Genomic DNA, 26,830 nt, shown 5'->3' on the forward strand with positions numbered 1-26,830 from the left:
AATATGTCAGAATATGAATTAATTTCCATTACTCAAGCTCAATTAATTATTGAATAAGTAAGTGCTCAGATTTCAATGGACCACTCAATATTATACTATAGTAGGTATGTTACTCACATACAAGACACTTTGAAAATTGTCAAAGCTATGGTCGGTTATTTATTTTTAACGTTTTGTGCTAATTTGACCTGGACCTCTCAAAATGTAATGGTCTTTTACTGCGACCATATATAATCCTCGTGCCAACTTAGATCAAATCAATTTGAAACTTTTGCTCTGATCCTGGTAAAAATAGACAAACAAATAGAAACTTTGTTTCTACTTGGTTGATGGAGGAAATAAAACTGAGGTAATCTCTTAAATACAATTATTTTCCCATCAAATGAATGCAAAATTAAATCAATATTTATTTATTAAAACTGGAACAGATTATAGAGAGGAGAAATAAGTTGACGACTGATCTCCGAAAAGTGACGATTTCCCCGTAAATATCTTACATATTGTTACTATCATTAAAGACCTTTATTGCGATATTTTTAAGTCCGAGTAGTTTACATAGCTATATATAGTCAATTATGTAATACCTAACATATTTAATCGAACAAAAAATTACAAATAATTATTAGTTACTTAATTTGTCCATTAGCCTTGCCGTTTGAGCAAGTGATTCCTTGAAACATTTTGAATGCGGGGAGTACATGCGCGCAAACGACTACTACGTAGTATCTACAGCAAAAACAAGCATGTCGCAAAGATGAACCATTAGTTCAAGTTATTCCACGGAAGTTGTAATTTGGTTTTGCGTTACTTCACTTTAATATTTGTACAATTTGACTGTGAATATAGTTCATTTATAGTTTGTTCATAAATGTTGTAAAACCGTATTATTCATACCTTTTACGTGCTCCAGTTTGGTTTTTTCTAATATATGAAAGTGTTTCTTTTCCATTGATCGACGAGTGTCTGATAAGGGATAGAAAGTAAGTAAATTCATATTTAATGTTTGATCCATTTATTAACGGATTTCAGTCAAAAATAAAAAGATTGTATCATTTAAAAGTTAAATTTGTGAAAATCTCTACAGTTTCTTGCCGATTTGATGTATTTCTTACCTAATAATCAGAGGTTAGAAGATATTCTAATTTTTTGAGGAAGACTCATAACATGAACTTTCATATGTATATACCGTACGTGTATATTTGGAAATGAGCACCATATTTATAAGGACTTTTTATGTAGTTATCTTGTAACCTCAACAATTTTCCTTGAAAAAAAGGAAGAGGTTCAGTGATTTAAATATTTCTTGTTTCGAAGAGAGAAAATACCTCGATCGAAGATTTATATGTCACCTCACTAACACAAAGATATACACTGCGTTAGTTATCAGCTGTCGATTTTACTGCTTCTTTCGTTACAATTGGTGATTCTAAATTAGAACTAGCTTTTTTAAAGCTGTGAATAATTCCAAAGAACTATCGAATTTTAATTCAATTGTTTGGAAGAATCCGCCAACTACCAACTGATTTTTGGGCTTATTTTATTTATTTTCGTATTAAAGGTTGAGTATTACAATATAAGTAACGAAGTGTGGTAACTATCAAATTTTAATTCATCATGATATTTTCACTCTTATAAATATTAAATCACAGAACCTCTTCATTTTGTAAGAAATAATTTCTTAGTAAAAGAAACTACTTAGAAATGAGTTATTTATACACGTTTATTATTATTGAATTCTAATAATATATCTTCAAAAAGGGTTGTTGACTGATACGCCGCAGCTTTTTCCCCCGTTTAGAATGGATTCTTATACAAAATCTTCTACACCGGGTTTCATATTCAAATATATATACGTTATGTTTTATATATACAGTAGATGTGGAAACTTCGTATCATCCAAGAAATTTGACTTTATCGATAAACATATATAAATTTATTCAAAAAAGTCTTCACATCGAAAATGAGATTGTTTTAAATTCAAGTTTTATTTTTCCATCTTTATTATTTTCATGCCAGTGACATCATCCGATACTTGTTTACATTTAACTAATGACCTTATTTAAGACTACAGTCCTGTCCAGTTCAGTATTAGTCTGTTCAATTTCATTTCTGTATATCAATCCGAAAACTTATAAAGTTCGGTCTTGATGACGTCAATCAACTTTATTTCTTCTTTTTTTATATCAGTTCTAGTAGTGACCGTCCGAAGGACTGAAGCCTTCAGTACCGTTCCCAAGAACTGATAGGAACAGTTCTAAGACTGGACTGGACCGAATAAATAAGGATTGGTGCAACACTAATGACGTCATATATAAGTGACATTAGAGTAAACAAAGACTAAATAGTTTAAAAAATGAACTTATATCGTCACTGACATGGAAATAAGGATTGTGGAAAACTGACGTCAAAAAGTATCAAGCTTTAATTTAAATGGACTCCATTTTCATATTCATAAAACATACATTTTTTATAAATTGATCAGCCATCCTTTATTCATCAGAAATGTTCTCCTTTTCGTTCGGGGACTTTTTATAAGTCGATTTTTATTCAACTTTTGTGATACTTTTTGTAGATACAACTTGAAGAGTGTATTTATTTTACGTATGACGTAGAGTAGGACTGATGATTTATTGGGGAGTATAAGTAGTGACGTAAATCCTGTTTATTTTTATGCAGGCTCTTTTTGGAATTAGTAAACTGACGAATGATTTTTTTTTTTACCTTAACAGCCATCATTATTATTTAATTCCTGAGTATTGAACTTCCTTTCCTCCTTAGATTCAATTATATACGAAGCAGGATTGAACATTCATTCGTGTGCGCTCATAAAACATGGAGAGTAATCTTAGGGATTTGTTACAGAGTTATAATTGTATGTAAGACATTTTTGGAGTCGGTGTAGAAGTGAGGATCGATATTGGAGTAATGTCCTTGTTATTTATTTATCCCTCTCTTCTCAAAGCTTATTCTAACTGTTCTAATTTTTTAAATTGTCAGGGTTACCATGTTGATTTTGGCTTCTTTTTTTTACATACCACAAATACAGACGATTTTCATAACTTAGAATAAGTGCCGGTCCTTGTTTACTGTGAGTAGAATTGAGGATCAACGTGAGAGTAATTCCTATTTATATCCATGCTGGATACAGACTGAGATTTGAGTTTCTTTCCTTCCTCGCAAGACTTATTGAAGCTGATCCAAGCTTATCATCTCCAAATATTCTACAAATGGTAAGAGTTGCTATATTGTTTTTCGCTTACTTTTCTTTCAGCATGTCATCAAGTCATATTTTTTTACAACTCTTGCAATATCTATCGATTTATATCAACTTGTTCGATTATGTGGATTATTATTCACAAAAATTTTAATCAAATATCAAAATACTTACTAATTTGTTCATTTATTTATTAGCAAAGGGCGTGCGCTTGGAACAAAGAAGGAGCGGGAAATCACATTCTATTTTCTTAGTGTTTAAACAATTTTGGTGCGGGCGAGCATTAGGGTATTCTATATAGCATTTTAACATAGTTAGGGTTGTGGGAATCGTGTTTTGTGCAAGCGCGCCTGCAAATACGACTTCAACTATCTGGTTCCTCTGTTTTCGTTCGGACATAAACAAATGATGCAAATAAAATATGTGAAGTATGTATATATTAATGGAGAATAGTAGAAACGGCCAAGAATAATCAAAATAGTCTAAATGATTTGGTATCAAAGGGTGTTAACGCAAATATGAAGTCATGTGAATTCGTTATATATCAAAGGACTCAAAGTTGTAGGAGATCGAGGAACAAGAGCCAAGAAATATTGTGTAGACAGTGTGGTTTGCCAATTTCCTCATAAGAATGGGAAAGTTTTCCTTGCAAAAAGCGTCGAATGCACAACATGTGTTAAGAGAGGCCACTATACAAGAGTATGCAGGTGTCTAAAAGAAAACTCTATTTCGATCATCAACCTGGATGGGCCATAACCTTTGGTGATGACCCATCCAGCCCCAGTGTTTCTGTCTTCGTCTTTAGACCCGTCCGTATAAATGATTGCATCAGGATTCTTAATTTGACTATTATCTATCCAAATGCAATTACTTTTTATGTAGTCACTTGGTTGATCCATTCCGACTTGTGTAAGTATTTTATCACTATGGAAACGATGCCCACGACGTTTTGGAAGATTACCAGTTCCACCCCAGGTATCACGTAAGAAATGCTTCGTTCTCCATCTTGATTTCGTTGCCTGTTCCTTAATGTAGATGTGCTGAGGAGCTATACCCAGAACTGACTCCATTCCTGCGGCTGGTGTCGATCGAAATGTATGAGTCATTGTTAAGAGTGATTTTCTTTTTATTATTTTCCTTGCACTTTTCTTTGTAGTGATTGCATTCCCCCATACTAGATACCCATAGGAGATAGATTCATACAACCAGATAACCTTGTCTGAAGAAAGTCCCCATTTTTGTCCTATGATTGCCTTGGCCATATTCCACATCCGAGAACACTTGGAGGGTCTTTTTTTTTCAAATGATCTATCCAGGTGAGTCCTGGATCAAAAGTCACACCTAGGTACATCATATACGTTCATCATGAATTATGAATATATACATAAGAGACCAAAAAACTAAATAACAATTTGAAACAGTGCTCTTGAATATGCCAGTTATATTCCATTAATAAGACTACATTAGTATTTCTTATATAAAAAATATTTATATGATTTACATCAGGGAGTACTATATACAGTGCACCCGGTATACAGATCCGATGCTATATTCCAGGGATCACTATATACATGGAGAGTGCACTTCTTTTCAGAAAATACATAGGTTGACATACACAATCCTCATTAGTATATCAACATGGCATCTGATTGGATAAAAGATTAACCGTAGATATACCAAAGATGATTGTTTATGGCAACCTTTGTATTTTCTGAAAAGAAGTCACTGTTGCTAGAGTTTTCAATTTAATGTATCGTACCGACAGTTGGGCAAGAAAAACAGATTTGGACGAAACATGCAACCACTCATCTACTATGACGTCAATATTAAAAGTGTGGTGGAAGTCAAACATCAGTCGTACATGTGTTATGGTATAGCCTTGCATTTCTATTAACCTTGAATACGACTACATTTTTATTTCTTAGATCAAAATGTTTTTGTATGATTTACATCATGGAACACTAATAAAGTGCACCCTGTATACACGTTGGATTATCTATACACACTCCTGTGGCTTTAATATTGAGTACATTCATACATAAACACATACAAAATATATATTTTACTTGCTGTATGGCTCTTAAGTCGAAACAATATTACTTTTTAAATACTTTTTCACGACATTTAGTAAGATTTTTTTTGTAAAAGGACAAATTCAGTCAAATTATATGAACTCATTGAATACTCAAATTATATATCAGGGTAACTGTTTTGTATCTTACGACATGATTCCTTGTAACAACATGTAATTCATTTTCCTTCTCATCTATACGATGTACCTTGATTTTGGTCAATAAACTTGGTTCTCCAATCTCTACTTTTTTTCTTTCTATAAAAAGTATGGGTTCCTAATCCCTTGTTTTATATCCTATTAAGTATTATTGGCTTATAAACACCACAGTAACATTATGAAATGCCCTAATTCCCTGAATGGAACATCCTTCTAGAAAAAGGAAGTAAGGGTTGATGTTATTATAAGAACCCGGGAAAACAACTCAGTTCCATGAAAAAAGATTATTATGAACTTTAAAAAAAAACACGTTTTATTGCTACAAATTATATACTTACATAGAGGCCCGAAATCATGAGCACACTCCGTGTCAGTTACTAATTTTGTGAGCGCGCTATTTAGGAATTTTTGTGGATCATCATCCAGTTATGCCAGATAATTAGCTTGAGCTTGAACAAAGGTTTTTTAAGTTTTAGAACTTAGGATTGTAGGAAATTAGGATGCAAACGAATTTCCAGACAAATTTTTACGAAATTTATTTTCAATATATATATATCGAATATTTAATTGAAAATCCTTTTTTGCTCGTGAAAAAAATTGAAACTGCAATTTTCACCGTTTTCTTTTCTTGCCTATAATTTTTTTTCATTTTGATTAAGTTTAGAATACGTACTTAAAAACGTATTGTTTCTTGAGACGTTAGTCAGTGTTTGATTTATAACTGAGCCCCCTGTAGAGTCTCCTTGAGCTTCAGAAATCAACTTATGTGTTTTGGGTATAGAATTAGCTCCTGTTACATGACCCCCCCTCCCGAAAATCCCCACCCCGTCTAAGCCTGGCGAGGTTCAAAAGATCTACACGTGCAAAGTTTCAACCTCGTAGTCGTCTGCACCTATAAAAACACACACATACAAAAATTATATTATAAAGATTAGAGTGATTGAGGATTCAAAGACTAATTGACGATGTGTGCAATTTACTTGAAAAGCAAAAAAAAAAAAATACTTATTTTTGAGAAGTATATTCCTATTTTAAGCTGAGTCATTTCCGCCAAAAGTATAAAAGACAACTTGATATTTATGTAATAATTACTACTCAATTGAATTTTGTAAACGTTTTTATACTTCATTATTGTGTACAACTAAATTCAACGAACTTTAATTATATATTAAGTCGATGTATTCTGTAAATAATGCATGACCAAAGATAAGTATTCATGGCCGAAACAATTTCCTATATTTTTTTACATGTTTGTAATTAAGTAGTTTCGATTATGCAATGTGATTACAATTATGCCAATTATGTATTGACTTGAAATAACACATACTATTTATATATTCCAAAGACGTGAAATTTTTTAAGAACAACCATTTATTTCAATATTTCAATAATGAAGCATTATTTTAGAGTCTCTAAATTATGTTGGCTATGAAAAACGTTACTCATTGCAAGATGTTCCTTTTGATGTATCACTTTATACCAACAAAAAAATAGGATTAATTCATGGAATTTGAGTTGTTACTTATAGGGTAATTTATAATCATAGGTTTTTCCGCTCAAGCTCATTGTTACGTTCAACAATGAGCCAAAAAAATGAACGGGGCTATGTTCTGTTCATATCAAATTCTGTGGTTAAATTAAAGGATATTATCTACATATTTAGTGATTCGACATTGGATCACTTTTAAATCTGTTTGTTAGTTTATTTTTCCTATGACACACATGTTAAATAAAAATAATATTTCGAAATATGTTTGACCAAGTTTGACTCCGATTACCTAATATTAAAAAATATAATGATATTATGTAAGATGACATTATGTGATAATGATTCCACTTAAATGACTCTCGTCAACCAAATCTGCAAGAATAAAGGTAGGATTATTTATTGGTTGAATTCATTGCTGAATCATTCAAATTCGTTACGTGTATCAATTCACTCTTGTTTGGATATAACTTCAATGCACAATTTGACGATTCATTGTTTTTTGTTGTTGTTTTTTTGTACCATGTAATGACAAGATTACACTTGGGCTCAAACTTGTTGCTCGGAGTCAGATATCATCACTTATTTAAATCGCTTTACATTTTTTAGTACTATTGGAATTTTAATTAAAGGAAATATTTATTCATGACGTAACACTATTCATTTTACGCCATGAATAATTTGTCATTTCTTATACAATTGGCTAACTTTTGATTGATTGACAAATATAGAAACAAATTCCAATTTCGATATACCTATCAGAGCTGAAGACACATACTCACGACTACGATTCAAATCTTTTATAAGGATCTAAGTTCTCATTAAACCTCAATATCATATTTGAATCGAACTCAAAGGGAAAGTTCTCGTCTTCCCGACTTGGATTCGAGACGTAATTATGCATCCAAGTCCTCATTAAACCTCAATTTCAGATTCGAATCGGACAAAAATAATTGTCACTCTTGCTTACAAATTGGACTCTAATCCAACTTACGCAACAATGTCCTCATTAAACTACAATTTCAGACTCAAAACGGACTCAAAGTGAAAAAACTCTTGCTCACGACTTGGACATTAAATCTGACTTTGGGCGCTGATTAACTACTGTTCATGAAACTTGAATACACCAAAAACTAAAATACAGTCCAAACAGTGGATTGCAAATATTTTCATCAAATGAAGAGGCAATCAATCACCTTCGTGAACAATTATTTTGGAGTTAAAAACGCCGAGTACTATTTGGACGGGTTACTGAGATTGGAACATCACTAGGAGAAGTGTAGTGAGTTGTAAGGAGACTATGCTGAAAAATAAAAAATAAACAGAAAAAATGTATTTTTATCTTTGTTTAGTCGGAAACTTTTCAGACCACCCTCGTATAGCATATATTATATATAGATATATATAAAGGATATTTTTGTGAGAGCAACTCTTCCCCCATATCATTTATATATATGTATATACTTAATGATGAAAATCTAGTGTTGTAGAATGGGCATGTTGAAAAAAGAACCCGAAAATCAATATGGTACCCCTGACAATTGGAAAAAGGTTTTGGAGGAGAGAAAGAATAATGCTCATGACGTTTCATTAGATCAGCTACAAATAAAATCAGATGGACAAGGGAGAAGGAAATAAAAAAGGACATTGGCAAGAATTACTCGATCCTCAATTCTACTTTGAGTCCAACAAGGACATATATTTATAACTCATCAATCAATACTCAGGATGACGCCCTATCTTTTATGGGCACCCACGAATGTTTAATCAGGTTTTGAATGTAACTGAATCTATTTAGGAAAGGATGTTCACTACTCGGGAATTAAATAATAATGACAACTCTAAGGAAAAGAAAATTCATTCTTCAGAGTACCAATTCAAAAAAAACAAAAAAAACCAGGCCAGCTAAAAAATACACCTGATTTTCATCAATTCAATATTATATATACACTCTGACGTGTACATGCACGATAAATATGGTAATCCGCCTTAACTCGACTTGAATTCGAGCTCAAAGACTCAAGAATCCAAACTTGACTAGGACTCGTGCACAACTCTCATATCTACGTACATATTTAGATATTATTTACATTGATGGGAGAACGTGTTACATATAGGTACTAATAAATATTATTATATGATGTATATTAAAGATAATATGTTGAATTTAAATGGACGTAAATAACTACCTTTAGAACCACGCCATTTCCGGTAATATTTAATTCATACGCATAAGGAAGTTAATTTTCATAGAAACCTCAATATAAACCTTGGTTGTTTTTTTAAATTACCTCTTATTAGTTTTAGACAAATAACTAAATAAATAGGGAATTTGTATTTAAAATATTGAAAACAAAGCTATAATACAGTCCCAAAAATTATTATTAAATAAAAAGTCCATAGTTGAGAAGCATTAGCCAACTACTAATATATTTTGGGCCTTTTTTATTTCTAGCTTTTTGGAGGAGGAAAGTTTGTCAGGTACATTAAAGGTAGCAACTTGTTGAATATTGAAATTTTAGTAGACGTTACAAAATAAAGAGTTTACAATATATTAATTGATATTTATGCAAAATTTGATATTCTAAAAAGGTCAATTAAAAAGTGACTGAATTACAAATCTACATATGATGTGCATTGACTAAAGTATTTTTTCACAATTAAACACAATGTAATTTTAGCGTTGAATTTGAGATATTCAATCCGTTAATACTTTAAATGGTAATATTTCACATAATTTCATAAAATCGAACATTTTATTTCTCAGGTATAGAGAAATATTTTTTCTTCAAAATTATTGGCTTGTACACATACTTTGTGTTATATATGCATGCATATACAATATACAACGTTTCCAGGCCAATGATTTAAGAGACGTTTAATTACTTACATTTTCTGTAAACAAAATGAAAAAATCGACAAAAAAAAATCAGTGTTGTGCAAGATATTAATTAATCAATTTATTGATGAACTATTGGTAGTATCCAGCATTGCATAGAGTAATTAAATGTCGGCTGAAAAGAAAAATTTAGCTTTAATAATATAGAAAATAATTTCCTAAGAAATCCTCAGGATTCCTCTCTGTTTTTCAAGATCACACTCCCACGTTACTACTCAATACTTATATCAGTTCATCTGTGTTATGTCCTTATAGATGTTCTTATATTGTAATCCGAAACATATTCTTCAAATGACCTGTGATATTATTTATTAACGTTCGAAAATATGTTTTGAAATAAATAACTTTTTATAAATACGATTATTGAATATTTAGTTACGACACTGCCTCTACATTATATAAGACATTAATTTTACTTAGATTACTTTGAAAAACGTCAGTTTATCTAATATTCTTGGGACTAAAATTATTTATATATTAAGATGCATAAATATGTATGTAAGTCCTTATGTAAATATTTCCTTTGAATATTTAAAGTCATACATAAAAATGAATTACTGGTTTATCAAATAAGGTTTTGAATGATTTGATGTAATTTAAGGTCAATTTTCAAATTTATTTTCCATAATTATTCTCAAGTTAAGACTTTCCAAAAAAGAATCAATCAAGAGTTGAGAAAATCATGCACCTACATTAATTGTCTCTGTTATCATTGTCTTCAACTCTTCCTTTTTGGTTGATAGTTTCTCCCAAATTATTAACCAAAAGCTAAGATACGAATGTGAAATTTGAAGGAGATAATACTTCCCCACGATTGATTCGGTTTATAGTGAAATCGTTAAATGTTGTTCCTATAAATTATTTACTTGTGCACCAAGATAATTTATAGTTGTTTCATCCAACCCTCCTTTAACAGAAAAAGAATTTATCAATTGCTTCGGATAACGTTCACTTGGAAGATTAAAGATAACTAAATGTGGTGATGGGGAAAATTAATAATAAATGAATTGAATTAGAGGACTTCTTTGAATAGCTGACTCAATTCCATCTTATTTCCTTCTCTTTGGTAGTCCTTGTGTAATCTTATCCATAGATTAGTTAACATCTGGATATACACTAGCAACGCAACCTCCTCATAGAGCCTTGAAAATAAATAATAAATAATTCTTTTATTAAATAAAAATTGTAAAAGAAAAGAATTAATACGGCATGAGCAAACTAAAAATATATATATATTACTTGCAAGGTGGTGATAATGTATATTGCTTCTTGTTTTAAAAATGGCAACTTAGAAGAATTTTGACAGTTGTATAAAAATCCTCTTTAGATATATAATCAAGTTATATTTTTCTAAAAAATGAATATACAATCACACAACAATAATTAAAATAAATAAAACAGATACACTTTCAAATATTAAAAATGTCTATCAGAGATAAAACTATCATCTACTCCAAGGTCATTAGGATCTATTCTTCAATTAAAATAGAACAAGTTATTCCACGCAATATTTTTAATTTATCGTTACGCAACCTTTAATATTTCTTCAACAGCGTCCTCTATGTGAGAGACTTAAATAAATAGTATAATTCATTAAACAATATTATAATTCAGAGAGTCGTATTATTTTTCCACGTGATGGCACCACTCGGTGTCGTTTCGTTTACAAACGAATATAAATAAACAACGATGATGCCCCATTATTTTTAAAAAGTGATGAATCCGGAACTCGGAGACAAGGAATTATCCCATCGTCCATTGAAAACCCTCATTTGTGATCTAAGTAATCAATCATGGAATTATAGATCGCTTGTTGAAAGATGTTGTCGGAAAATATCATTTTTTGGAGGTGAAACTTGAAATTCCAAAGTCAAAATTTCAAAAGCAATTATCAAGTATTATTAAATTATGTCGAAGAACGAGCTAATTTTGTTATAGAGGATTTCCTTCTATCCCTATCAGATCAAACTTCTAATCGCGAATTACCTTTGTTAGTGATTATGGAGGGAGAACCTACTTTTAAACTTCTCTAGAGGAAGACATATTTAAAGGAAATATCCACGACATAGTAATGAGATTGTTAGTGCCTTCGTAATTCATCCATATAATTGTAGAAACCTAGTATTACATGGTTCATTCATCTCGTATTGGAGAAGAGCGTCTCTTGATGGACCTGTTTTCATCTTAAGTAATTCATATCTATCCTTTAGTGAAATTGGTTTAATAAATTGAGTTTATAGTTGATTAAAAGTGTTTCTGATATGATTTCTAAGATGAGTATATGTTTGTGGTTCATGTTTGAAGAATTTATTATCAAGAATGCCTCGTCCTCCCCCTGTACATATATGTATAGAGGTTATCTGCTTACCTATGTACCTTTAATCTCTGGAATTTAAAAAAAAAATATTTTGAATTACTTAACATATAAATCATGAATTAGTCTATTTTTTGCCTATTGCAGAGGCAACAAATCGTTCGATTGATATTCCTTTCCTTTCAAATTAATTTTGATTCATTATTTATTCTGACAGGAAAGTCAACTGTTACTTCAGGTACATATTTATTTAGTACATTATATTTATAATGCTACGAATCTTCCTCAATTGAAAAAACTGATGATTATTTTGGTCAATGATCACTCGATGTAGACTAATTCACCTATAAAATAACAAGGTAGAATAAACTTGTAATTTCTTTTTCAATCCTATAATTGTTATTTTTATTTGAAAATCCTACCATGGATTACTCAAAATCTGTGTTGATTAATTTATGATTATATTTCCTATAAATATTTATAATTAATGGTAAATCAGTTTATAAATTTTAACTTAGTTATTTTTTACTGACTACATTGAACAAACTTTTCTCTTAATTTTTTATTTTGTGCTACTACAAAGTTTTTCATCATACTATTGAAAAATTTATTAGATATTATGGTCAAAAAAGACGAAAAGAAATTGTGTGTTTTACTGGACATTAAAAATATTTATTTCATGTTATAGGACAAGACATAATAACTGAGTCAAGAGATTAAAAAAAAAGAAATTGAGTACATAGATAACTTAATATTATTTTGAATGCATGATATTTTTCCACAAATGTTTTATTCAGAAGCTTTTATATAAGCTTCATCTTCCACCTAATCTATTTTAACTTTTGTACGTAGACAATTTATGTCTAATTTTTGTTTGAGTTCCGAAAATTTGAAATGTCATCTTTTTTCCAAAAACTTTTGCGCAATTTATTCCATCAGCTCATCCATTGCCATTATAAAAGTCCTTTCTTTAATTGATACTTCGGTTTCTTTAAATTGGTTTAGCTGATTTCCCTTTATTAAGAATTTCCATGTTTGATTATGGAAATTTATGCAAAGAAGTTTTTATTTAATTATCTTTCAAATTCGATCTAATACTTTATTAGTTTAGAAACAAGTAACCATATGTCCATGAATAATAAATAACACTCCTATGCAAGTTATATTTTTATTTTAACTAATAGTCGATAAAATAATTAAAACTTATTGAATCAAAACAGTAATGATTATAATAAAGAAGTCGCGTGATTTTAAAAGTGAATAGTTTATCCATAGGATAAGTAATCCATGTCTTATCCTACAAAAAAGTTAAGCATTTAAACGCTTAATTTTAAATAAATACTTAATATTTTTACATATTCAGTAATTATAGGTTGCAAAAATAACGTTTTACAAATGTTCCGTAGATTTTTGACATTTTACTTAAGTCATACTTGTATTCATTGCAAAATTAAATATTTGCTCAAAGTAAGTACCGTGGCCTCAAAATTGCCTTGGAGGAAAATAACCTGTTATTTACTTAGAATTTCAGGTTCAAGAGTTTTTTATTTCAAAAGGATCCTACAGTATAAATTTGGAATAGAAAAAAGAGGTACAAGAAAAAGTTTTATTTATTCCTTAAATATTTACTCTAAGGAAAAACATTTGAAAGAACTTAGATTTGAGTGTATTTTTAATATAATTTGATATCCGTCTTTTAATTGATATAAAACAATATCAATCTGTTTATCTACAAAACTTTTAAGCATTCATATAATAGGTTTAATTATAACTTAAAAGCTAGTTTTTCTAATATAATTTTATGTGTAAAAATTGAATCTAACAGTTAGGAGAAAATAACATTGCCAATAATAAAAATATTAGCAAATTAGTTAATAAAACAAAAATCAACTGAATGAAGTTTAAATAAGAAAGTTATAAATATTTTATTGTGTGTATAGATATTAAAACTTAAAGTGTATCAGTCGATCAAATATAATAAAGTTAAACTAGTACCAGCAAAATGTTTATTTTTGAAACTAATGTGTACAATTTAATTCTATGAAAATTACTAGATTATACTCAAATAACATTCAAAATTAGGATATTTTAAAATCACCATCAAGGCAAGTTCAATGATGGATTATTTCGAAACTAAAAAATCAAGGTTTATATATTGAAGTAATATATAATCGGTAATTTTTTACTAAAAAAATGAAAATTTTACAAATTGCAATTTTCCAACGGCAAAATATGAAATATTCTCAGATACTTATTCCGTGATAATTGATATAAAACAATATATTTTCTGTTAATCTACGATTTTTGGAAGAGTTCATATAATAGGTTTAACTATAACTTAAAAGCCAGTTTTACTAATAAATTCCATGATAGCACAATTATATTGATTTTAAAAAGAAAAGAAAAAATAGATTCAAATGAAATTTGATAAACAGTGAAATTTTTATTTATTAATCTTACAATCTCGAGGGAATTTTGTATCAGTAACATAAAAAATCAAGTCAATATTGAGACAATTAACTAAATTGCATCTAGAGATCGGATCATGGACTCGAGACTTGACATGGAGTCAATGTTTTAGACTCCCAATTCGACTTGTACTCGTAAGTTTTTATCAACTGAGGACTTGAATTGACCTATATAAACTTATTCAAGGATTCAATTAAAATTATTTATAGTTGGACATGTGTGCAAGGACTTGGGACTCGATATAGATTTGCACTATCGGCCGATTACATTTTAGTAGGCTTGTAAGCTTTCCGGTTGTTTGGCGTTCCGTTAAATTTATAATTTTATCGTTCTCCCGTTTTGAGCGTTTCGGTTCAGCGTTCAATTAATTGATAATTAAGATTTCAAAGCTAATTTCATATGTTACGACTTAAACACCTTTAGTGTCCTAGTCCAACGTTTTAAAATAAAAATTTTAAAACCATATTATTCGTTCCAGCTTAGCGTTCAACTACATGGCTGAAATAACCATACTAACAGATTAGATATAGTCTGGCTTTCTAAGATGTGAAGTCGGAGAATATTTTAACGACTTCAAATTTTTGAATTTAAAAAAATTTAATAACTCGATTCAAATCACTTAAAACTATTTATGTGATTTGATTCAACACAAAAAATTATTATTATGCCTACTATCTGTTAAAATTAATTAGATCAGATAATCAGGTATTTGAAGAATAATTCGTTGAGTCATAAGTGATGCAAAGGTTAGTATTTTTGACAATTTTTTTTGGGATAGAAAAATATGGGTTTGACCATTCGTCAACCTGTTGTTTTTCCCGATTACACATAAAATATATATATAGGAAGGCTTGAAATGTAAAAAAAAAGAAATCCGTATTATTGGTGTTAGATTCTTGGCAACCGTTAATTTTAGAGAAAATTTCAAAGGAAATTCTGATTGTATCCATGCAAGACAATATATATTTTTTTTTCTTTGAGTGTAAAAATAATTGTGCAAGGAATTTTAATTTTATGAGTAAATCCCGTAAGAATTAGAAGAAAGGAACGCGAAAATGCCATTTTTAGCGATCATAAAATCATATTTCGTTCAGTGTTCCGTTCATTCAACTTAAGGACCGCTGAACACTTGTAAATTGTGCATTCCGTTCACATGCCTGCATTTTAGTAAATGAAGGAACATTATGATAAAATGAAAAATAGAGTGTTTATCTTTTTCCAAACTAAATCCTTAAAAATGTTTGGTTAAAAAAAAATTGTCTTGTCTCAAGATTGCATAATTCCTCATGAAATATAAATACAATTTGGCAAACAATGGGTTTATACTCTTGTAGAACACTAACTTTTGCTCGCTCAAAAATGTTCTTAAGCATATAAAAATGTAGTTAAATACTCAAAAAATACAAATATTGTTCCTGAAAATTAGATTTGATATAAAACAACAACAACCCTAATTACAGATCAGTGCATCTAATACTATTCTAAATAGATATGGAAGTAAAAAGATTTTTAAAAAAATAAAGTTTTGTTAACTTCTGTTAGAATATTCTTTGAAAGTTAATACTTTTAAATCAATTTTGTGTTTTAAGTATTTTCTATATATATTGATTAATTATAAGTTTTATCAAAATTTGTGTGATGTATAATAAAATTACCAGGATTGTACCCTATCATCTGTTCAGTTTTGAAATAATTCCATTCAGGCATTATATTTTATGCTCATTCCGTTCATTTTTTTTTTAAAGCGAAAAGCTTTGGTCTTTTAATAAAAATATGTCGTTGGAAAACAATAAAAAGAAACAAAAAACTGAACAGCTAAATGTTTTCAACTATTTTTTCTCCTAATCGTTCATTTCCCCACGTTCAAGCGTTCAAAAATGAACGAAAAACATAAAAGGAACTCATATTTGCTCAATATTCAAGCATGAATCATAAAAAAATCCTTATATGAGTAATAAATATATACTATTATATGTGAATTAATACTTGACATTCAAAATGAAGATAAATCCTTTTTTTTTTTGCATCTACTATACTCAATATTTTTGGGAAATCCATTAAAGTTAGGTTTGGATTTTCCCTAGGAAAATACATAGTAGTAAGTATTAAGGTGAATCATGTGTCAAACACATTCTAAAACTTTGACAAATGACGATTGACCTTTTTTTTGGTACTTTGTATTGGTCTAATCAAGCCTTGAGCACAACATATGGAGCATGGATACCTGATGAAGTACTATCTCTTATATTTAAATCAATGACAACAAACACCAAAGAGACGACTTAGAATATACAAATAGAAAATTAAATCTCGATATCAACCCAATCAAAGGAGTATCGTTTGAATATAACATTAATTGGAATTATTTACAATAGAGGGAAGGGAGGTTGTTGTATTTCTTAATTTTAAAACCGCACCCTGTAGACAAGGATTTGTGATACTTTTATCGCTCAATATGATCATAGCCTTTACACGTCGCCTGAAGGCCATACAGGAGTTGATGGTAAACTATTCTGACAAGTTGTCCCATGCAGCCACAATCCTTCAGTGAGTCCACATTTGGGTGGGAGGTCCTGTTGATTTCCTTCTCCAAAGTGTCTCATATAGAAAAGTCCAATAGGTTCACGTCTAGTGAGGAAGGTGGGCATATCTCTTTGTTAACTGCGCAGAACTTTTGTCACTTGGTGGACGAGTGAGAGGGAGCATCATCCTGAGTCCACACGTAGATACCCTCCGTGTAGTAGGTTTTCAGCCATGGCAAGATGGTGTACCTAAGCATATTAATAGTAGGCCTCCTGGCCGCTTTTCTGTCCAGCATTAAAAAAGAAGGAAGGGATCTTCTTTCCATCAGAGGCCACAACGCCGAGGACCATTGTGTGGGTCGGATATTTGGTGTGGTAAACCCATTGGAGCTCTTCTTTTGTTTCTGCAAGTCAGCTATCGTTCCGGCGGTTGTGGAATTGATCAACCGTGAAAATCTTTTTTTATTGCACCTTTCGATTCTCGTGGCTTTTATTTCCTCTTTCAGAAGGTAGCATGGGGTCCTTGTCAAAGAAATTAATCCCAAGTTGTGTTTTATATGCCCCCTGATAGTTGTAGGAGCCACTGAGAAGTCGTTGGCGAGGCGATTCATCTACTTATTGGGTTCCTTATATTCTTCTCCAAACTTACAAGAACTTCGAATCTCTCTTTAAATTATACCTTGTACTTTCTGATATCCTGGAGAGGTCTTCTCCATTATTTTCATCCCGACCAACTTAAAAACCAGGCTCCTAGAACACTTAACAATGTCCTTAATCTACATCACATCAACTCTAACATATAGGAGATCTGAGATGCGCTGCCTTTTTGCTGGCTCTTGATTATGAAATAACTAAATGATTAGTATAGTTGGTTTATGTAAAAAAGACGGTGGAAAAAGAATATCAAAAATAATCACTAAACCTTTTCATAGTAATGAGATAATAAACGATACATTAATAGTCCACGTTTTACTGCCGTACCCTGTACACTTTTACCTTCATAATTTAGTTGCCTAGTATATTAATTCTATATCTCAAATAAACACGTTATCTAATAAGCCAATACATTGGCATTAGCAATGGGATTCCGTCTTAAGAATAATGCATTGATATTAAAAAATGAATCATTTTAAGGTGTTTCTTTTTTTTTTCATTACAAATCGCTGTAAAAATACAGTCATATCATATCATGCTTGAACTTACGTATAAATAATGTTATTGAGGCCCGAAGAGAATACGTATAATATTAATATTGAGGTTGTTGTGTACGATACGAATACACGCCCAGTTAGCTTTTTGCTCTTATTTCTTGTAAATTATAATGATACAATTATTTTATAGGAATTCTTATAATAAAGTCATCGTTATTACTTGTTTTTTTAAGGATTGTAAATTAGAGGGATTAAGGTTAAACGACCAAAACATACTACTATACATTATTTGTAATTATATAAAAAATACACAAAAATGGGGCTATTGTCAGTTTATTTACCCCATAAATATTTAAAATGTATTGTCTTGTCAGCTGTTGATTTTCCGCTTCTTTAACTCTGAACGTTGATTAATTAAATTCAAATTAGCTCTTGTGATAAATGCTTGCCGAAATGTATTTTGATACGGGGCAAATTGTTGTCCTCTAGGGGCGTTAAATATACTAAAATGTATTCAACCTTTTAGTGGGGCTAGATTGGGGACTTATTAAGTTATTAAACAAAGACACAAAATGTGACAAAATAATACAACTCCCTGAATAATAATATTATTTAATAAAAAATAGCATGATCGTTTATTTCTCACACAGAGGGCGCTGTCAAAATTCTTCATAGCATACATAGCGTATTCTATGAACTATGAATGGTTTGAACAAGAAATAGCATGATCGTTTATTTCTCACACAGAGGGCGCTGTCAAAATTCTTCATAGCATACATAGCGTATTCTATAAACTATGAATGGTTTGAACAAGAAACTACATACTGTCACACCACGTCGCAGATAATGTATCTAATTTTAGTTTGTTCATGCTCTCTTGAAGTTGGGGAATTTTGCGAATGGAAGGAAAAGTTGCATGGAATACGAAGAAAAGTTATAACGTAACGTAGGAGTGGTGCCATTAATTTTTGGGGGCATAGCGCCAAGAATGATCAATACTGTAATAGTGCGCATCCCCCTCCCCTTCATAAAAAGAGGCTAGCGACGACACTGGTGTAACGTCATGTGTAGTATCTAAAAAGCAACATCATCGTGGTTGTTTAAACGTAGCCAAGGAAATATGTTCAAGCTAACAGACGGGATTCGTCACTTTATATATATATATATATTTGGCTCTTGCTAAGCTGTGAATATTTTCACATCAAATAATAATTAAATGAATGGGCTAATTAGTACCAAATGATTTGTTGCCTTTTTAGGTTTATTATTAGAGAAAATGTTGCGACATACAATAATGATAAGAACGGGCAGGCACTAATACAAAATTTTCACTATATTTTGTTGCTAGGTGTTGATTTATCTGTTTCTTTTCCCCTAATCAGTGTTAGAACGTTGATTGATTTAATAAGAAATAGCTCTTGTTAAACAGTGCAATTATTGAATATAATAACAAAGTTTGGAAAAAGTGAGTTAAATAGTACGTATCAACTAATTTGGCTTTTCTTTTCTGTTTTTTTAAAAGCAAAAGTTGAGAGATATATTAAAAGTTAGGAAAAAAATGGAGAAATGCATTTATAATTGGCTATTTATACATATAAGTGTTTCAAAAATCTAATTCTTTTATCATCAAAGGTGAACATTAATAAATAATTCAATGATTTGTCTAAAAAAAAATATGTATACATACTTGAATAGGTAGGTACTTCCAGCAAATACCATTATAGACATTATATATATTTTGTAACATTTTTTATTACATATTATTCTATCTGTTTTTCCTCTTATTCCTTACCTGATCAAGCGATGGGCCAAGGATCTTGCAGTAAGGAGGGAGCGCCTTGTAATTCAATAATTAGCGGCAAGTCTTATAACGTTACAAAACCCGATCGTAGTGAGTTTTATTATTCTGAAGATACTAACAATAACAGACTTTCAACTAACTCCAAGGAACTTCCATTAAAAAACAGCAAAATGTCCGAATCAGAAGCAAAACGAATTGCCGAATTAGAAGAATTGTTAATCAAAAAAGATGCAGAGATTCAATCCTATCGAAAATCTTTGCAGGAAATGCCAGATTGGTCAAAGGTCCAGGGGCAAATCTGCTTAAGGTAAGATTACAGTTTTTATAGCAATTTGAGTTAGGTTTACATCCTACATAATACAAACAGTAGAGTGATTACTATTTTCGAAATAAAATGTTATGAAGGTGCCCATTTCAAGTATGTCTGAAGATTAAAAAAATAGGTTTGGCTTTACTTTAAGTATTTACAAAAATTATACAGGGACATTTTAAAGATAGATATTTAGATAAAAATATTTCACTATGTTGATGAGAAAAGGCTAATATCAAATGGCCACATAAATCAACGTAAAACCAATTATGTTTAAAAGTGCAGCTTGGTCCCTAATTTTGTTTGAATTTGATTTAAACTTCGTGATATGTTCAACATATTTAAAGTTGATGATTGAATCTATGATTATGTGTGAATTATGGATTTGTTTTGTTAACTGTAGCTTATTACTCTGGTAAAGGAATTTGTTGGGGCATATCTTAAATAAATATATATTAAGACAACCACACACTAAAATTAGCCAAAATTGGAAGGACTTTAAGTGCATAGTATTTCCTTTAAAAATAATTATAACATTTATAAACAATTTGCTAAAACCTACTCTTAATGATTAATCATTCCTTGTAGAAATCAGGATTCAACATGTGTTCTTATGCAATCTTATAAGCCAAAAACGGTGGATGATAAAAGACGTCAATTAGAGGATTATGTTCGTGATTTAATCATCAATAATGATCATATTTCCGAAATGGAGAAACGAATGCGATCCGCAATAACTAAGGGTCTTAAAAAGGAAACACACAAAGAAGCTTCTGTCAAATGTTTTCCAACCTATGTCCGTGATCTTCCTTCAGGTCATGAGAATGGACAATTTTTGGCCTTGGATTTGGGCGGAACCAACTTCCGTGTTGTTCTTATGGAGATTGGAGAATGTGGAAAGTGAGTATATTTTATGTTTTTGATATAATACGTGAAGTGATGTCGCATGTTTAAATTCCATTACCTTGCAATTTTTGTATTTTGCGGATGAATAATTACATAAACTTGCTAGTTTTTGTTTTAGATTATATAAGCAAATGAGTGCTGTATGCAGTTTAATTAATGAGTCATAACTTGGGACTCACACTAGATCTCGTAATAGGTGTGTAAATCAGATTGAATTTCATAGGAAAGTATATGTATACATATTCTGGAAAGAGCATATGCATCCAAGCAACCTTGATTCTCCATAGGATTTTCGAACATTTAAACGATCAAGGACACATTTGGTATTTTCTAAAATTATCATCTTATTTATCATATATAGTGTTGTTCAGTCGTCTGTGAAAAAGTATGACTTTATAATTATTATGGTATCTCCAGGTATTTTAAGTTAAATTTTGATGTGTTTTTTTATTTTTATTTTTTTCATCTAAAAAACTTTAAAATTAACAGCTATGTCTTCCCTATTCATGTATGTTTAAGGTAAGGGTTTCTTGGTTCATTTTAACGGTATTTTCTCTTTTTAAAAACTACCCCATAAAATGAGTTGGTTCTCCCTGCTTTAAAATCATAAATATACATATATTTTTAGGTATATAAATATTTTAAACTTTCTTCGAGTGGATGGAAAGGTTCTCTTTTAAAGATTAATTGATCTTTTTTAGAGGAGGTCATTATATTATATATAACATTAGTATGGAGTGTCATTGTAACGTACAATAGTTTTGACCTTTGTATAGTTGACTGATTATTTATTAAAATACGCTTGACGGGAAACTTTCTATATGTTGTTGGTTATAAACTGGTTATAGCCCATAAACATGTTATATAACCAGTTTAAAGTACATATTTGTTGTATTTACGCAGATAACGAGAAAAGACGTAGACAAATCGAAATGCTTTGTTAATTTTTATGATACTGAGGTTGCTTCATTAGCGTTCCAAGCTGTCATAACGCCCTGGGGGGGGGGTAAACCACACCTTTAGTGCACCTCCCACACACAGAAAAATTAAATCAAAACAACTTATTTATATAAGCCAAACATAGACTAACAGCATAAATAAGTATTTTATAAGTTTTAATCTGAATTAAAATTTTAATATTTCAACTATAGTAATCAAAAGTTATGATGCACAAATGTAATATAGTCAAGCCTAATTCGCGTCATTTTGAGTCTATGTTAGCTGGGTATCACAAAATGCTAATGTTTATCCCCATCCCCCCCAAGTTAATTAAATTCGCAAAAAAAATGATTATGTTCACTAACGGAACGTTAAAGAAATATCTAACTATATCACTTCAGCCTTGATATTCAAAATAAATTAATTGGTTAATATTTGTAAAGGTTTTTTTTTTTTTTGATAATGCACTGATTCACCTTCTTTTGCACTTTATATGAAAGTATTTATAAATTAACATCATGATACATTCGTAGCGAATTTGATAAAAATCGATAAAAAAATATTTAATCATAAAAATTATATTCTTCGTTTTGAATCGTTGCTGTGTTTTGTGTTTCTCTTATTATTCAAATTTTATTACTTATTTTGCTTTTTTATTTGGTAGTGAGATTTTGTTGGTGTATTTTTTGAAATTTTGGGACATAGTTCTATCATTATTCCGACAGAAAGTAACCATTTAATGTATTTTATTGTAATACAAATAACATATTTTGATTAAAAATCCCAAAGGAATATTAATTTTAACCAAAAAAATTTAAAAAATTGACGTATAAGTCTCATTAAATTATATATTAAGGCAAAATAGTTTAAGACAAAATGACATCGCGCCAAAGTTAAGGAACGTATACATCTATAAAATAATCCTACCCCATCCGTCAAAATAAGTTTACACCGAAGAATGTTTTTTAACCGTTCTTAAAAACTAGTTTGTCAAGACAGTGAGATCAAAATTAAGTTTATTTCGAGAGAATCCCTCAGCCTCAATGACGGTCTCCATGCTCTTCCTGAAGGTCACACCAGCCTTACGGATGTAGTCATCTGACAAGTCAGCCATGCGGGCTTGATGGCGGACTTCGAAGATCTCAGAGATTTATAAGGTTTGTTGCAGGTAGCTCCTCCGACTGTCCCTTGATGGAGTAATCCAAAGGATTGAGGGAGCTGGGAGGTCACATGTTCTTAGACAAATTCAAAAGAAGTTTGGCTCTAGACAACCTCTTCTCCTATGTGGCAGCCGTCGTAATGAGATATTTCTTCTTCTTTGCTCTTGATTTTTGTCCGAAGTCATATTTAATGATCCTTAGGAGCGTAAACTCCCTCACATTCATCTTCTTGGGCATACCATGAATCGAAATCACTGGATTTCAAGCAAGGTATTCATTTACGCGCAGACTCATGGCATTTATTCTTACTGTTCGTTTCCAACCTTGACCATACTTTCTGGGAATTATTTCTTCTGTTTCAAATCGCTTTTTAATGCTGTACACGATCGTCCGGTTGATCCTGAGGTCATTGGCAATCTCAGTTGTGGTTTTTTGTGTGCGAGCATTTCTAGCAATATAATTATTTTGACTCCAATAATTTTGTCATCTTTGAAGATACAGCCAATATAGACAAAAACAAATGCAACCTCCCTTTTGTGACAATTTCTATAAAAACTCGAGCTGTGAGCTTTTCTTACAGTGTAAGCTTAAATATGAAGAATGGGGGTACATTTATTGTTGGAGCTTTTCAATATATTAATTTTTGTCAAATTTTTATTTACAATTTAGCCCATTTATAAAAGTTTCAAAACTTTTATATTTATAAATATGAATATTCTAAATACTCTTCTTGTTTTAGATTTGAAATGGACTCAGAAGTATATGCCATCTCAAAAGATCTTATGGAAGGAACAGGCTCTGCTCTTTTTGATCACATTGCTTCCTGTCTGGCAAAGTTTGTTCACACACGTAAAATACAAGACAAAAATTTGCCATTAGGTTTTACATTCAGCTTTCCCTGTAGACAAAAAGGTAAGAGTGTTTCTCATCTTATGAAAATCCATTTCAAAAAACTCTGATATATATAGGTCTTGCTGTTGGTGAGCTCATCAGTTGGACAAAGGGATTTAAATGCTTGGGAGTGGAAGGTGAGGACGTCGTAACCCTTTTAATGAAAGCCGTAAAGAAAAGGGACGATATAAACGTGGATATTGCAGCAATACTTAATGATACGACGGGTTGTCTCATGTCATGTGCTTGGAAGAATCCAAAATGTCGAATTGGTCTTATTATCGGAACTGGAACGAATGCTTGTTATCTAGAAGAGTTGGATAATGTATTTACTAAACATATTGTGGATATTGTATTACGAAATGATCACTTTTTGATTATAGGTGGATCTTTGGGACGGAGATTCAAATGAACCTAAACATATGATTGTCAATACTGAATGGGGTGCATTTGGAGATCATGGAGAATTAGACTATATTCAAACGAAATGGGATAAAAGAGTTGATGAAGGATCTATCAATCCAGGTAAACAAATTTTTGAAAAAATGATATCTGGAATGTATATGGGTGAAGTCGTACGTCAAGTCCTGGTTGATTTAGTGAATGAAGGTCTAATTTTCAATGGTTGTAACACACAAAGTATTTTCGAAAGAGGAAGATTCTTTACAAAATATGTTTCGGAAATTGAATCGGATCAAGTAGGAGATTTTACTCTATGTCGTAAGTCCCTTCAAGATTTGGGCATCCAGGATCCAAGTGATGAGGACTGCTCTTCCATTCGCTACGTTTGTGAAAAAGTATCTCGGCGTGCAGGCTTCATGGTGGCAGCTGGTATTGCAGCATTACTCAAGAAAATGAATTACAAGGACGTTGTAGTCGCCATTGATGGCTCTGTCTTCAGATTTCATCCTCATTTCCCCAATATCATGAAATCGAGAATATCTCAATTAATGGGTATTGATTATAAATTTGATTTAATGTTATCAACTGATGGTTCTGGAAGAGGGGCAGCTCTTGTTGCTGCAACTCTTTTGGGACAATGTGCAATCTAATTTTAAAGTATGTTTAAAGTATTAGTCTAGTTCGATTATGTTTTTATTGTTTGTATTGAATATTTATGGTCATAATTTGTTTTATTCAATTTATTTAAGGATGTATTTTTATAACTCATTATTTACTTATTCTGTTTTTGTTTTTATCAATTAAGTATAAAACTTGTGTTCTTTAGTAACAAGTAAACTATTCATTTCTAAGAAAAAAATATTACGTCTATCAATTCATATTTGGTTTTGATAATGTAGTATTTACGTTTCAAGGAACTACATATCATCATGAATACACGTTACACAAAACACCACTTACATAAAATACTTTTTACAATGTATTTTGGATGTCGATTCATCTATTCCCCCCCCCCCATTTAGTGGTTCTGAACGTTGATTGGTTGAATTCGAATTGGTTCTTGTAAAGTTAGGAAAAATTACGTATACCTAGTGTTGGGTCGATCTCAAAAGACTACATTCCTATCAGTCCGGCCCTAATAAAAAATTTCAGTCCTAGGAACAGTCCTTATTGGTCTTTTATGGAAACTACAACAGCTGAAATTACATAGTTACTACTAACTACGTGATTGGAGTCGCTGAAGTTTCATCATAATTCATAACCTCTTTTAAAGAGACAAGATTAGTTCTGGTCGGTCCTAGGACTGATTGCCTTATGAGTCTTTTTTCCACGCCCTTTCAGTATTTTTTTAATCAGTCCGATCTTTTTGAACCATTCAACGGTCCTAAGGACTGATACATTGGTCTTTCAATCCTACGGTCCTAGCTATCTTTTTATTTTCTTCACTCATAGCTCGGATTGAAGACTATAAGAACCAAGAAAATAATTAAAGATAGCTAGAATGTATAATTATACGTTTACTGTCACACATCTCCTACAGTTATCTTTTCTCTTTGAAATAGGTTATGAATTATGATGTAACTTCAGCGGCTCAAATGACATAGTTAGTAGTAACTACATCATTTCAGCTGTTGTATTTTTACAAAAGACCGTTCTTAGGACTGAAAATTTTTATTCAGACCGGACCGGGCTCACTCCTTCACTTCCCCCCACCACCACTGGCTGCGTGCCCAGCTGGAGGAACATGTAGCAGCTTCTAATTTTAAGCCAATCTGAATTGAGAACTACTAAATTCTACTCTCCTTGCCTTGAGTGTCCACTCTTTGGATTAAAAGTCATTTAATCCGATCGAATGGAAAAAGTGTGAGTAACTTCATTCTCCATTATTAACTATGATGTCATTAGACATGATGGATTATTTATATTGAAAAAGACTCATGGATTGACGAGGAAGGATTAGCATTAAATATTGAGATATATAAGGTACCTGAAACCTTTTTATGGAATTGGCCCCAGCCATACGTACTGCAATTAACCAAATTAGATAGTTAAAATCAGGGGGTGTACGCAAAGGGGGGTATAGTCCCTTCCAAAAAAGAGGAAGATTCAAGTCAAAAATTAGTAGAGAAACTCACT

General features: G+C 31.0%; 1 protein-coding gene and 1 long non-coding RNA gene across 9 annotated transcripts; one reads left to right on the forward strand and one right to left on the reverse strand.

Annotated features, from left to right (window-relative positions):
- Nucleotides 1-820: 820 nt before the first annotated feature.
- LOC121132353 (uncharacterized) lies at nt 821-1,781 on the reverse strand. Of its 3 annotated transcripts, XR_011779059.1 has the most exons (3): nt 1,326-1,781; nt 1,192-1,264; nt 821-1,112 (listed from the first exon to the last, which is right to left on the reverse strand). It is a non-coding gene; the product is annotated as an uncharacterized lncRNA (long non-coding RNA). The 3 variants fall into 3 exon arrangements; XR_011779060.1 differs by having other exon boundaries at nt 821-963; nt 1,192-1,781; XR_011779058.1 differs by having other exon boundaries at nt 1,192-1,781.
- Nucleotides 838-25,553, forward strand: LOC121132337 (hexokinase type 2). Of its 6 annotated transcripts, none has more exons than XM_071886807.1 (7): nt 19,581-19,750; nt 19,918-19,980; nt 20,087-20,393; nt 20,985-21,296; nt 24,141-24,313; nt 24,370-24,617; nt 24,676-25,553. In XM_071886807.1, exons 3-7 carry the CDS (start codon nt 20,089-20,091, stop codon nt 25,342-25,344), a joined length of 1,707 nt encoding a protein of 568 aa, XP_071742908.1. In that variant the 5' UTR covers nt 19,581-19,750; nt 19,918-19,980; nt 20,087-20,088; the 3' UTR covers nt 25,345-25,553. The 6 variants fall into 6 exon arrangements, with proteins under 6 accessions (XP_040583661.1, XP_040583669.1, XP_040583678.1 ...); XM_071886806.1 differs by having other exon boundaries at nt 19,671-19,762; XM_040727727.2 differs by lacking the exons at nt 19,581-19,750; nt 19,918-19,980 and adding an exon at nt 838-980.
- The last annotated feature ends 1,277 nt before the right edge of the window (nt 25,554-26,830 follow it).

The sequence above is a fragment of the Lepeophtheirus salmonis genome, chromosome 1 (assembly GCF_016086655.4).
Source record: "Lepeophtheirus salmonis chromosome 1, UVic_Lsal_1.4, whole genome shotgun sequence".
Classification (NCBI taxonomy): Eukaryota; Metazoa; Arthropoda; class Copepoda; order Siphonostomatoida; family Caligidae; genus Lepeophtheirus; species Lepeophtheirus salmonis.

Coding starts and splice junctions, on each gene's coding strand:
- LOC121132337 (XM_040727727.2), top strand. CDS start 20,089: ATGGGCCAAGGATCTTGCAGTAAGGAGGGAGCGCCTTGTAATTCAATA. Junction 20,394..20,984: donor CAGGGGCAAATCTGCTTAAG/GTAAGATTACAG, acceptor CATTCCTTGTAG/AAATCAGGATTCAACATGTG. Junction 24,618..24,675: donor ATCTAGAAGAGTTGGATAAT/GTATTTACTAAA, acceptor TTTTGATTATAG/GTGGATCTTTGGGACGGAGA.